The sequence below is a fragment of the Carassius gibelio genome, chromosome B20 (genome assembly GCF_023724105.1).
Source record: "Carassius gibelio isolate Cgi1373 ecotype wild population from Czech Republic chromosome B20, carGib1.2-hapl.c, whole genome shotgun sequence".
NCBI lineage: Eukaryota > Metazoa > Chordata > Actinopteri > Cypriniformes > Cyprinidae > Carassius > Carassius gibelio.
The window spans coordinates 4459447-4473845 of record NC_068415.1 but is presented as its reverse complement, the minus strand read 5'-3'; the positions used below and the strand labels follow the sequence as shown (position 1 = coordinate 4473845).

At 34.9% G+C, this 14399-nt stretch overlaps 2 protein-coding genes across 4 annotated transcripts; one reads left to right on the top strand and one right to left on the bottom strand.

Annotated features, from left to right (window-relative positions):
* Positions 1-365: 365 nt before the first annotated feature.
* gzf1 (GDNF-inducible zinc finger protein 1) lies at positions 366-5723 on the top strand. Of its 2 annotated transcripts, none has more exons than XM_052586879.1 (6): positions 366-456; positions 1011-2251; positions 3172-3266; positions 3344-3511; positions 3783-3940; positions 4651-5723. In XM_052586879.1, exons 2-6 carry the CDS (start codon positions 1029-1031, stop codon positions 5317-5319), a joined length of 2313 nt encoding a protein of 770 aa, XP_052442839.1. In that variant the 5' UTR covers positions 366-456; positions 1011-1028; the 3' UTR covers positions 5320-5723. The 2 variants fall into 2 exon arrangements, with proteins under 2 accessions (XP_052442839.1, XP_052442838.1); XM_052586878.1 differs by lacking the exon at positions 366-456 and adding an exon at positions 511-706.
* Positions 5724-6008: 285 nt separating this feature from the next.
* Positions 6009-13144, bottom strand: napbb (N-ethylmaleimide-sensitive factor attachment protein, beta b). 2 transcript variants are annotated; one of them, XM_052586880.1, is made up of 11 exons: positions 12948-13144; positions 11616-11695; positions 11246-11362; positions 10110-10156; positions 9667-9744; positions 8371-8426; positions 8139-8223; positions 7936-8040; positions 7787-7855; positions 7475-7525; positions 6009-7159 (listed from the first exon to the last, which is right to left on the bottom strand). In XM_052586880.1, exons 1-11 carry the CDS (start codon positions 13043-13045, stop codon positions 7058-7060), a joined length of 888 nt encoding a protein of 295 aa, XP_052442840.1. In that variant the 5' UTR covers positions 13046-13144; the 3' UTR covers positions 6009-7057. The 2 variants fall into 2 exon arrangements, with proteins under 2 accessions (XP_052442840.1, XP_052442841.1); XM_052586881.1 differs by lacking the exon at positions 10110-10156 and having other exon boundaries at positions 12948-13017.
* Between the last annotated feature and the right edge of the window lie 1255 nt (positions 13145-14399).

The window sequence follows — 14399 nt, the reverse complement described above, 5'->3', positions numbered from 1 at the left end:
AACAACAACAAAAAAAAAGTTTTTACATAGAAAAATCGAATCTGAAAATATAAAACAATAACTGATCAGAGGATTGATAAAGCTTTCATCTGATATAGACGCGCGAGTATAAGTGTGTGTGTGTGTGTGTGTGTGTTATGTGATGCAGGCTAATCTCACCTAACCATACAAAATACAAATAAAAAAAGAGAGAACTTTATACTTTACGTATTTGCACATTAATTGCACAACAAAATAATTAAATTAAAGATTTATTATATAATTACTATTAACAGATAGAATAAGTCATTTAAAAAATACACCATTAAACCTATCGGGAATCATCCATAAAAGAAAAACTCTATTTCCCATGATGCCTTCGGCTCTAATGGTCGCTGGGTGCGCGTTCTACCGGAAATACTCTTGTTGTGCCTGTGGATTTGATTTGTACAGGGCTGCCGTTTTACTGGCCTTACGGTAAGAAATTTCTAGCCTGCTATGCAAACCCTCCTTTCACCGCATGTCACAGATGGACATTAAACATATGATCTATTGACGTGTGCCTCGCTTTTAAGTTCAATTAGCACAGATATCGCTCATCTGAACACAAAGCTAATGATGCTAACTGCTTTAGCGTCTCCTTATTCTCTTTATTTTCTCTTGACGGTTTCTGCAACGAAGCAGTTAATTTAAAATGAACTCGTATAAAGAACTATGCAAATTAAAGGTATCTGAATGGGATTGGACTATTGGTTTATTTTGGGCCGTTACCGTGACATACAAAGCTAAAGTTTAGCATGCACAATAAATAGCTTAATATTTATCTAGATAAAAAAACCCTTTGTACAGAAATGTATTTGTTATAATAATTTATTAACTATAAAACAAACTCACTTAGAAAGTAATTTCTAAGGTGTTTAAAAGTCAGTTTTATCATTATATTAACAGCCAGTCTCTTTAAGTCTAAGCCTATATATATATTTGTGTGTGTGTCTAATAAATGACTTGCTTTCTTTACATCCTTCTGACAGCTGCAGAAACCAGAGACAATGAGTTATGGATTGGTTAAACTGCAATCCAGCTCTCACCATAAAAATGTGCTCAATGCCATGTGGAAGCTGAGGACCATGGGAAACCTGTGTGACATCACAGTGCAGGCGGATTTTCAAGGAGAGCTGGAGGAGTTTGAAGCCCATAAGGTGGTCCTCGCCGCATCCAGCGGTTACTTCGAGTCCCATCTGTTAGCTAATGACCAAGTGAAAAAGATATTCTTGTCTGACAGCTTACCATATGCATTTGAGAAATTCTTAGAGTATGCGTATTTAGGAAAAATCGAGGTGGAGAGGAGTTACATCAGCAGCATACTGCAAATGGCTAAACTCCTGAAGTGCCAGGACTTAGTGGATGCTTGCGAGGCAGAAATTCCCAGCAGCGTTTTAGATGAAACTCTGCAGAAAGACGGCAAGGATTTAAATGCTCCAAATACTAAAGTCAAGACAAAACAAGCACCTGTGAAAAGAGCGATGAAGAGAAAAAAGTCTTTAAAAGTGCCTGAAAATGTGAAGGAGACAGGACCAGACAGGAGAAGCAGAAGGTTAGCGGGTCGCAGAGTGTCTGTGGACGCTTCTCTGAAAAAGCCAAAGAGGAAGAAACCAGAAACCCTTTATGAATCCGACACAGGAGAAGAGGAGCAAACACCACAAGATCCTTGTGAAAAAGATGCTTGTGATGACACTGGGTCTGTGTCATCTCTTGATGTGCCTGAAGAAGACTCTCAAGAATCAGACTTCCAGCCTAATGAGGAAATGGACGAGGCCGATGAAGTCGAGAAGGAAATCAAGAGAGGAACCGCAAAGCACGTATGTGAGAAATGCAGCCGTTCCTTCTATTACGAGAAGAGCTACCTGAAGCACTTGAAGGTCAGCCACGGGGTCCAGATGGACACCACGTTTCGCTGTGACATCTGCCAGCAGACGTTCGCCAACCGCTGCAACCTGAAAATCCACCAGCGCCACGTGCACAACGACGAGAGGCTCTTTCCCTGCGATGTCTGCAACAAAACCTTCAAGCGCAAGAAGGATGTGACCCGGCACAGACGGCAGGTGCACGAGGGCGGCACGGACAGACACTACTGCCACATCTGTGGCAAATCTCTGAGCTCCAAAACTGCCCTCACACTGCATGAGAGGACACACTCGGGACACAAACCCTACAAATGTGATGAGTGCGGATCCAGATTCTCCCAGAGTTCAGCGCTCAAGACACATCAGAGGTAGTGGGCAACATCAGGGATGCACTAGTTTAGGTCATACAATTAATACGAACAAACCCCAAACCCTACACCCTAAATATTAGGGTACCAAATACATAAACTCTAGTTTAAATAGTAACAACTATAGTGAGTTTTGCACAAGTAATCACAAAATATATATCAACATAAAAAATAGTTGTTTTTATGTAAAGTTTAGTAACTGATCATAATATAATATTTGCAAAATATTATTTACATTTATAAATATATATCTATTACATTATATTATTAAAATGTAGAATAATTCAGTCTTTATATATATATATGGGAATATATGTTTTTAAATATTTTATATTTATATAAAATAATCCAGTTGTTTTTATATTTAATTCAATTGATTTATATCCATAAATTAATTGAATGTTATATTTACATTTATGAATAAGTATATAAGAAATAAATAATATCTAGTTGTTTTTATGATATGATAATATTAAGTTACATTATTGATGTTTATGAAGGAAAGCATCTGCTTGATATATTATTCAATTTTATGAATAAAAGTGTCTGCTAAATGCAGAATATATATATATATATATATATATATATATATATATATATATATATATATATATATATATATATAATTTCTTTTTTTTTTTTTACAACCAACCATTATATAATATTGGTCTGTTATATTATATTATTTACATTTATGCATAAAAGCGTCTGCTAAATGCATAAATGTAAATAATATAAGAGCTAAGAATAGCAATGCAGAAAAATATTTTTATATACTAAAATTGGTTCATTCATATTTATTTGAAAGTTAAAAAAATGCTAAATATTGCAGATACCAAAAGATATGTCACAGATATGTTATGCATCCCAAGTGAACATCATTTTCTATTTACATATTCCATCTTGTATTTTTAATCCAGGATCCACACCGGAGAGAAACCTTTCGCCTGTGACCTCTGTGATGCCAGATTTACCCAGAACCACATGCTGTCTTACCACAAGAGATGCCACACAGGTGAGCCAATGGATTCCTGTTACATAAAGAGAAAGAGTAAGATGCCAAAAGATGACGCCCTCCTCTTCTCTGTCTAGGTGAAAAGCCGTTCATGTGTGAGAACTGTGGGAAGAGCTTTGCATCCAAAGAATACCTGAAACATCACAACAGAATCCATTCAGGATCCAGGCCCTATAAATGTGAAACCTGCGGAAGAGCGTTTGCTCAGAGGAACTCCCTCCACCAGCATATGAAAATACACACAGGTATCCTTCACAAATCATCCAATATTGATATGCATCTCACTTAAAAAGAACACAAATAGTCTTTGCAGCCACATGTACTAAAGCATATTGGAAATATAAAACAATTGTAGCAGCAATTTAATGAAAGACACCAATGTGCTATAAATAATTGCATTAGAAATTTGGCAATTATCAAGCACTGATGTACGGTATGCAGGTTTGTGTATATTATAGAACATGCACAATCATTAAAACCAGAACTTATCAGCTGACACTGCTGCCTTCTTCACAGGTGAAAGGCCGTATCATTGCAAGGACTGTGATAAGCAGTTCACTCAACTCAATGCCCTGCAGAGACATCAGAGAATCCACACGGGAGAGAAGCCGTACATGTGCAGCATGTGTGGAAGAACGTTTACAGACAAGTCCACCGTACGCCGACACACCCTGGTAAAGATCCTGTCACTCTACACAGCACACTTTTATTAGTGGGTTCATAGATGCTATAAAAAAATATTTACGCCCACAGGATTACATTACATTAAATAATAATGCATTGATCTATAAATGGTTCAAAAAGTGCAGAAAGGGCTGTAAATATTTTTATAGCCACCAGTATGCATATAACAAATCCCAACTCAACCTGTTACTGAATTTCCTACCATTGAAAAGTTTGGGTAAGATTTCTTTATTAAGAAATTAATGCTTTTATTCAGCGAGGGTTTACGGTTTTAAATAAATGCTGTTCTTTTGAACTTTCTATTTAAAACAAAAAAAAACTTTCTAAAAAAAGTGTTTTTAACATTTAACAATAAATGTTTCTTGATCAGCAAATCAGCACATTAGAATGAGTTCTGTAGGATCATGTGACACTGAAGACTGGAGTAATGATGCTGAAAAATAAGCTTTGCATCACAGGAAAAAAATACTTTTTTAAATATATTCAAATAGAAATAATTATTTTTAATTATAATACAATGTTAATTTTTTTGAATCATTAAATCAGAGGTGAGCATCCTGGTAGTGCACCAGTTCCTCTTTATTGGTTATTTACAGTTCAAACTCACACAGTAAGTCTGGACTGACATCAAGCAAGTTAACCCAGTAGGGATTTAGCAGTTTGCTTAGGGACTTAGTTTAACCAGACTCTCTCTATGCAGACCCATGACAAACAAACTCCATGGAAGAACTACCTGGTTGTTCTGGAGGGAAATGTTGAAGACAGAGTCAAGAAACCCAAAGGCTCTTCTCAGAAGAAGGAGAAGGTGTCTGTCACTGTTTCCGAAGCCCAGGCTCCTGAGAGCAATGCACAGAAGACCCAAGAAGTGGTGGCTGTTTCCGGAGAGCCCGTGACCATTTCTGGAGACTGGGCCGGACCTGGGACCATCGCACTGGTCAGCCACACGGCCCTGGGCGGCCTCACGGTCATCCAGACCGAAGTCCCCGCCGGCACGCAACTGCAGCCCTTAGTCACCACGGACGGCACCAGTGTGATCTCTCTGGATGCTTCTGCAGTCGGGATGCCTGTGACCGTTCCCTTTTCCATTCCCATTTCGGTCACACATTCCATCAGCGTGTCCCCTTCGATATCCAGTTCTGTGCCCATCACCGTGGCCAGTCACGTTTCAGACACCATACTGGCTCCAGCAACCACTGCAGCGACATCAGAAGCTGAAGCAACAGAGAACGGTCTGGCTTCGGCTGAGTGCGTGTCAGTCCAGGCTGTTACGCTGGAAGAGACGGGCTGTGCAGACACCCAACAGGAAGTCAGCGAAAACATACAGTCTGCAGAGGCTTCAAACAACATGGAAATCTCAGGAGGAGAGTAGAGTCTACCTGCTTCCGTTGCAAATACTCGTTAATCATGTTGCAATCAAGCTTTGCTTTAAATTGTCAGCTGTAAATACTCTTTCGCTTTATAAAACCTTCTATAATGTATAACTAGTACAATTCTTGAATCACAATGTTCAGTTCTGCTCACAACTATTTCCCCTTTAATGACATCTTGTCATTAAATAGTTATTTTTTTTGTGTGATTCTTGTAAAAACTCCAATTTGCTTTTTTGTTGTCAGTAATGTTTTTTGCCGATATTTATTATGTTCAACTCTACATCAAAGTGAACTGCATATTAGTAAACACAATACTTCATTTTTAGTACCCTATTATGTGTATTATGATTTGCAGTCATGACAGAGCACCTTAAAATCACTCAATAAAGTGTCTACTGAATTCAGCTTCCTTTTGTTTTTTTACACTTGTGATTTAGATTTTGGATTGAAATATAGAGAATAAAAGTGATTAAATTTAATTTATATATATATATAATATTCTTTATTTTTTAAATGTTATTTACATAAACTTGTTTACTTTTTCTTAACTAGCCATATTCTTTGAGTCTTCGTCTAGGTTGCAGTACAAACATTGCTCAGCAACAAAGCAACACTTATGTAGCATTACAAAATTGAGATGCTTAGTGAACACCACTAGATAAATAAAACAGACTTTCACTTGCTTGAATCGAGTAGCCATTTTAGTATTGATTTTTATTCCTGTGCATTCTCACAGACATTCAGCAAAGACATCAGTTGTTCTGTGGGAAAGCACATCGTCTGGTACTGTACTGTCTTCATGGCTTCTTTAAAAACTCTAGAATATGATATAATACAGACATCACGACACGTAGAACACAGATGACATGCGCTGCTAGAGACCTCAGGAGTGAAGAGTGTACATGAGCTACGCATTCACAACACGACACACACATAGAGCATGTTAATACAAGGATTTTACAAACACCTCAAATTCAATGCTGATGGAGATGATAGGCAGTGTAAAAATATAATGTAAAATTATTAAAATTTTTACTAACGCAATATTATTAGATTAATAATATATACTTATATTATTAGACGAATAATATTATGACTAATTTTAAGAGTTCAGATAATAATTTTATTAAATAAAGAGTTACATTTCAAAGAGTGGATAAAAGGTATGACAAGACATTTTTGTAATTATTTAAATACCAATTCAAAATGATGGAGAGTGGGAAACTGAAATTTTCTCGGTCCTGCATGAATGTCTGATGTTATTAAATGCATTTTAAGGCCTGCATGCCAACTAGTGTGAGCAGACAAAACAAAATCTAAATAATAATAATAATAATAATAATACACGGTCCTGCTGCAGTGACTGAATAATGACATCTGTACAGTTCATGCAGCTCTAGCACATCGCAATTCAGTGACCTTTGCAAAAGAACTCCAGGACTATCTCAAATCCCCACTGTATCCTTGAATTTCCCTCTCCTGGATCCGTTCACTCCGTGTTTCCAGAAATACCCTCGTAATGAACTGGAGTGCTAAATTTTTGATATGTGCTATATTATATAACTGGATATCAATGTAACAGTACAGGCTTAGAAGTATATTCTCTAGAAATGTTGCAGCAATACATTTTGACATACTGTTTTGGGAAACCCGGACTTGGCCATTGCACAAAACTGATGTGAAATGGAAGGGGCGGGGGGGGGTGCCATGCAGTGGGTGATCGCCCCACTGTCCAGATCATTTTAGGTCGCCCTCGTCCCCCTGAATGGTCTTCTTGATCCGCAGAAGCAAGGTGGTGTGCCACTGGTCCAAGCGTGAGATGGAGTCGAACTCCTTCACCTGAATGAACACAGTGCGAAATTTCTGTAGCGTAAGTGCCACCAAAACAAAACTGCAAAAATAAGAAACTGGCTGAGTAGATATGGTGTGTTCAAGTCCTCTCGGGAAATTTGTATTCATGAATACAGAGAAAGATGGCAATGTACCAATGTAATGCACAAATATGATCTTTTCGAAATGACTTGAACACATCAACCGTCCCGCTCCAGATTGAAGTATTAAGTACTTTAATATTGAAAATATTGTAATTAATTGTACTTTTTTAACAAAGATAACAAAGATTTTTTAAAAAGGAGCTGAAGGTAAAATTCATACTGCTTCTGTGAAAGCCTCTGCATTTTGCTCCTCATGGGCCTCTAGAAGTTTCTGTAAAAACAAAACCTCTTATAAAGTATACAACAATGAATATTTTTGAAGTATTGTACAATAAGAAAGTTATTTAAATCCTTAAACAGGAAAGTAGCATTTTTAAAATTGATAAACACTTGACACTGAGATGTCAATTAAATACTTCGAGCGAGCGGTTCTAAATATTTTTAATTCATCATAACCAGACTCTACCTACTAGTCAAAACCAGCCCAATTACAAAATGTGTTTTATATGCTGGAAAGTCTATTATTACAAACCTTCAGAAGCTTGCATTCTCTTGAATCTGAGAAGGCTGGAAACATCTCTTCATACTTTTCAACAGCAAGCTACAAAAAAAAAGACATGCATATTATCTGCAGCAGTTCTCCGTATATCTGTGTGCACGATGAGCTGATGGAGAGCTGACCTTTGCGTTTAGCTCGTCCACGATGAAGTGGCACAAGGACGCTTTGAAGAAGTATTCTTTGGCGCTGTATTTCAGTAGGGGATTGTCCATGGTGTTGGTTCCAACCTGTTTACACACACGGACAAGAATTCCCGAGTGATTTAGGGAATGCCGGTGAGCGAGAAATGTGGAAAGAATCTGCAGGAGACTGACAGATGGCTTACCTGCTCATAAATCTCGATTGCTTTCGGGTACTGCTCTAACTGAGCGCTGTATGAAGCCACCTTCAGCAGACACTTGTTTGCAGAGCTGTAAATTAAGCAAACAGAGCATATCAAAACTTAAAGAAACATTCAAAATGCTGTAATTAATCTTACAAACCTCTCCTCAGAAACTAAGTGGTTAAACAGGAGAGAACAAGACCTTGATTATATGGCTTCTGCCCAGAAGACTTACCTGTTTGATTCCTCTCCTTTGTAATAGTCAGCAGCTTGTTCATAATGTGCAATCGCCTTTGGACAACCAAAAACAGAATTCATCTTAAATTATCACAGAATTTTATTCTGTAAAACACTTTGTGTTTACATTCACAAAAACACAACTATAGCTGATAACTATCAGAAGAAATATTCATGAAATATTATACAAATTTGCAAAACCAAATGTATTATTTATTAATAATACTAATTTATCATTAATTTCTATAACTGTAATATCAATAATGATTTAGTTTTTATTATTATTATAAAATATTAATGATCTATTAAAAATAATAATAATAATTTGTTATAATTGCCAGTAATAATTTGTATTAATATTATAATGAGTTGGCGCCAACAGCCTCGTGACATATAGAGCTGCTGCGCTTCAGGCGTCCCGAGCTCGCAGACCCTGCCTCTTTCCCACTTGGCTTCCTGTCTAAATACTGTCCTGTAGTAATAAAAGCAAAAATGCCAAATAGTTATCTTTAAAAATAAGAAAAAAAAGTATTATTATTATAATTAATGAATACTTTTTATTGCAATTATTATTGAAGGAAAAATCTAGGTATTGACTTAAATGTTTATGAACATTCTGGAAAAAGAAACCCATTTAAACCATGACCTTAATAAATAAATGATGCATTATAATAATAATTATCAATAATAATAATAATTTATTATTCTCATTATTAATATTTTATTGTAATTTTTTGTTATTCTCTCTGAAAATATATTATTTTCTCTGTTTTTTTCTTCTAGACTGCTAATGAACTCGCTTGGAAAAGAACCCCATTAAGAGCGTAACCTATATTTATAAATATGGATTTATATTTATTATTTATTATTATAATAAATAATAATCATTTATTATCAATAACTTATTATTATTATTATTAATGAATTTATTGTTAACATTAAATAATATTACATAATTTCTGGACTGGGCTTTTGCAGAGAAGAGAACAATGTTTAATGCATGAACTTAAAAATTAAACATAATCAGTGTAAGTTTGTGCACGTAAATTAATTTGGCTAATTTACACTTCAAGCCTTCGTATTGGCAAGACAGCACATTGCCTAAAATGCATTTTGAGATGAGGAAAACATTTGTAAATTTAGCTTATGGACATATGTTGAATTAGAAGCACCAATCCAGTTGTTTTTGCGTTTTACACGCATACTACTTCCAAATCAATGTCCTAAAAAATATAGTGTTCTTACAGCACTCTCCAATCTCAGCATAAGAAACAGTAAATTAAGATTTTTGTACCTTCTCAATGTCCACCAGCTCTGATTCGTACACCTCAGCGATTGTGATATGATGCTTGGCTGCGATGGTGAATCTTCCCTGAACACCGAAAGAAGAAGACTTGATGAAACTGACCGTCAGTTGAATATCTCATTCACTATCTATCAAGCTTTTCCATCTGAACATCAACATGCTTTCTTAATTCCATATGTGCTTTGATACAGGTTCTGGGCCTCATTTATGATTTTTCTTCCAGAAAGGGGAAGGAAAGCCTTACTGTCTGTTATAAAGTGTGCTGTTAAACTGCTCTTTGGGAGTTTCTGTAATAGTTGGTGGATTTCTAAATGGCTAAAATCACGAACTGCTGTTTAAAAATCTCCTTGATGATAAAACAGTACAGCAGTAGAACAGCCCGGATGAACATTATATGAACTATGATTTTGACCGCTACAAAATCATCTTACCATGTCTGTGTAAATATCAATGGCTGCGTTTAAGCACTTGATAGCCTCTAATCGCAAGCATCAAAGAGAAGGAGAAGGAAGAGTTAGACAGTCAGACTTCTGATCAATGATAAACAAATAAAACTATTTATCTAAAGTTGCTTTATGTCTGTTGAGTGTTTTATTCTTCAACCTGCTTTTAGATTAAACAAATTAGTCACATGCAATTCATTTGATTACCTTTTTAATAAACTGACAGTACATATGTGTGAATGTATAAACATGCACTTTATCTCTTTATTGCATTCGCAGCTGAATTATTGTGTCTAAAGAACAGTTCAAATTATTTACATTTCTAAGAAACTGTATGGACAAATGCACACTTTCTTTGATTTTTGCAACATTTTTGAATGGACTGTGTCATCATTTCTACCTTCACAAACTGATATCATCAACAACTGTAGAATCATACAGTCTAAAGGACAATATTCTTTATCTGAGCTTCACTGTTCTGAGGTTCTTAAAACTTCCAGAACTGGTATTGTTATTATAAACTAAAATAAACCTGAAATAAAAGAAATATGGCGGTGGGGGTGAAAATTAGAAAGGATTTATATAATATTGTTGTTATAATGATGTTATGTGAAATAAAAGATGTTTAAAGTATTAAAATAATTAAGTAAATAATTATAAATAATATAAAAAAAAAAAAACATTAAAGCTATACAGAGATATTATTTAAAAATATTAAAAAAAAACAATAAAAACAAACAAAATAGTAAAAAAAAATCTAAAATGTTTATAAAGATTCATTAAAAATATGAATAATTACTACTATAATATAGAAATAATATTCAGTTCACACAGAAACAATAGTTTTAGAAAAAGGAGATTCATTTAATGAATCCACTCGGCAATAAAGTGATAGGATGAACTTGTTTAAAAGTATATGACGGATCAACAAGTCATATATAAATCTAAATATTGTAGAAATGTAATTTTCTGTAAAGTTGCTTTGTAATGATTTGTATCTTAAAAAGCGCTATACAAATAAACTTGAATTGAATATATTATATACTCGTCTTGAGATGCATCAACGTCTGTTTATTCTGAATAAATCAACTGAATGTCATGAAGCTGGGGGTCAGTGGCCTCACCCTGTGGATCTGCCTTCTTGAAGGCGTTTCCTGCATCGATGTAGCTGGTGGCCGAATCATGTTTATTCTGAAGCTGCATGTGAAGTCTGGCTGCCTGACAGAAAGCATTTCCTGCAGCTGGATACAAACACACGAACCTCGTCAGGAGAATATACATGTACAGTAAACATCTTAATATATCCTGCTAATTACAAACAAAGCTGTACAATTATTCAAGATAACATTAGGGCAACTTCAATAATGAGATTATATTCATTTAGAAATATTTATATTTTAGCAGTTCAACATATATTAAAATGGATGAAACAATGTATTATATAATACAACAAAGATGAAGTATGCCATGTCTGCACCACTAAAAAGCACATACCACTCCAGTTTTTGGCCATTTTGAACATGTTGGCTGCTCTGGCGTACATCTCACATGCCTCTTCCACTTTTTGATTTCCTCTGAAAAACGTGGGAAGAAGCAGTTATATCCTTTTCCTACTTTAATATCTTAATGAAAACTATCAGGTTTTCTTAATAAATCTACAAGCCAGAAGGTAAACACTTTCTAAATATCGGTTAGGATTTAAAAGTAACATTGTATTTTTATTTATAGATAGATAGATAGATAGATAGATAGGAATCAGAATATTATAGCTGGTATAACAGAAAGGTCCTAGATAACTTGTGTCCTCGAGGCACTATTCAATTGGGTCAGTTTTTAAGTGCCTCATATCATATTAATTAAAACTATTTGAAATAAATCAATTTCACAACAAACTAGGTCAGAACTTGTTTACTAGAAATAACAGTGAATATGTCCTGAATATGTTTGTGGTGTCAATAAAGGATCTCCGTTCAGTTTCAGTTAACACAAGGCTCTGCAAAAAATACAGATATAAACTAAAGAATGGCTTTAATTTGCCATTTTTGTAAGGTCTAAAATGATAAATTATAACAATTATTATTTATTTTTTTAATTTGAATATACATTTAAAAAAATAAGTTAAAATTGTAATTTATTCTAACAAATGTAATATTTCATTTCATTTGTCATAAAATGTATCAGTACACTTAATTTATTATTATTCATTTAATATGAATAATAAAATAGTACCATATTTTATTTCACATTAACTAAACATTACTATTACATAATGTGTAAAAGATTCAAACTTCAAGTACATTTATAAGCATTACAGAAAAAAGCCCATATAAACCATAAATATGTATAAAGATGGTAGTACCATTGTACGTGTTACCTTATAAAAAAAATATTAGACTGACATAAAAAAGAAAAAACATGTAAATACTGCAGCCACTGCGCCACTAATGCGCCAAACACAAAACACTGCACTTAGCAGCCCGATCATGAAATAACATCAGTTGTTATCATTATTTACGTCATGATCATGCAAAAATCGTTATATATATATATATTTAAAAAATCAGCTATGCATTGTAATGAACGAGCCCTTTTTTCTATCGATTGATGCGCAAAGCGGCCTGTCACAGTCCTGTTACTGGACCTTGTAACGTTACAATAAGATTCATATACATTTTTAGCTTTTATGCAAATAAAAACTGAGTATTAACCGGTAACATAAAACCAAAGGTTAGCAACATGATCATACTGACGATATGATATTTTAAACAGTCTAACGTTAGCGGGCTGATCGGAAACATAGGGAAGGAAGCATGTATTTAATCTCACCCAAACATTCCTCCTAAAAACGAGCCGGAAGACTTCACTTTCTTATCGGCTTCAGCCATGAGCTGAATTGCCTCCTTTTCTTTCCCGGAACTGTCCATTATTTCTGTGGGTAAATGCACAGATAAACACCAAAACCTATTTTCGTTTATCTGCCCGGTTCTCTTGCGCTGTCACTATGGCAGCGGGGGATTACTGTCATTGCGTTTATTAAGCGTTGGCGTTCAGGACGCTCGAGCAAGGCATTATGGGACTTGGAGTTTTGAGACCAAGCTGAAATAATCGGCCGTTGAAAAGAATCAAACACAAATAAACTACAACTCCCATGTACACACATCTTTGCGCGTTACGTAATATCGCACTAAGAAATTATCCCGCAATTTTATTAACTTAAACACTTTATCAAATAAAACATTGTATGCTTAATCTTGGTTCATTATTGGTTTGCACAGCTCAAGTAGGCTACAATTTGCATGTATAGAGAGCATGCTTTCACCACAATATTGATTCATCAGCAACAAGATCCTGCACTGCCACGGCAGCTTATTAGGACGAATAACTGCACATTCCTAACTGAGCACTAGATGGTACTGAAGATCCCCAGACTACTTCATATCCCGAAGAAAACCTACTTAGAAAAAAAAACACCTGTAATATAACTATTTTACTGTATGTTTTGGACATGGCAAAGTGGTATTAATCATGGTAGTGATTTAAAAATCACTAGATGTTCTCTTAGTTTTCTTTTAGCATGAAATTAAAATGAACTAAAATTATTTCTTCCTTTGCTAATTGGGAATTTACTATTTTATCCAATATAGTAAGACATACTGGGACATGAAAAGATACTGAATAACAAGAATAACCAATATATAAACACAAATGTAAAAATCCAAGTTATCAGTGTGACATAACATCTTAACGGTGCATATCTGGAAGTTGTAACAGAAGAAACAGGCTGAAGTAGAACTGTATGGCAGAATACTTTCAAAACTCAAATCATCTTCAAAGCACAGTTAAAGCATCACACCTTTCCTCTGTTTATATAAAATCCATTTCAGGAAAGGGCGGTTTGATTCCTTTCCTCTGCACTCCTGTTTGTAGCAATGTGAAACACACATAGCTAACTTGTATTGGCTGTATTTGTATTGGCATCACAAGTGGCTTCAGAGTTTGAGCAGCTCATTATGATTTGATACAGCTTTTAGAGACAAAGGGAGTTTTCCTTGTGATTTTCATTAATGTTTAGAAGTATAATTGTGGAAGAACACCTAGGAAATGCTCACCTGCGGCCAGAGCGATATTAATGGAAAAACATTAATGAAAATAAAACTATATGTCACTTTACTGAACTATAAGTTGCATTAGCCATTTTATAGTCTGAACTGTAGTGTACACTTTCCTATGTAGTGCACTACTTCCCATAATGCCTGATCTTATAAATAGTGTACAACC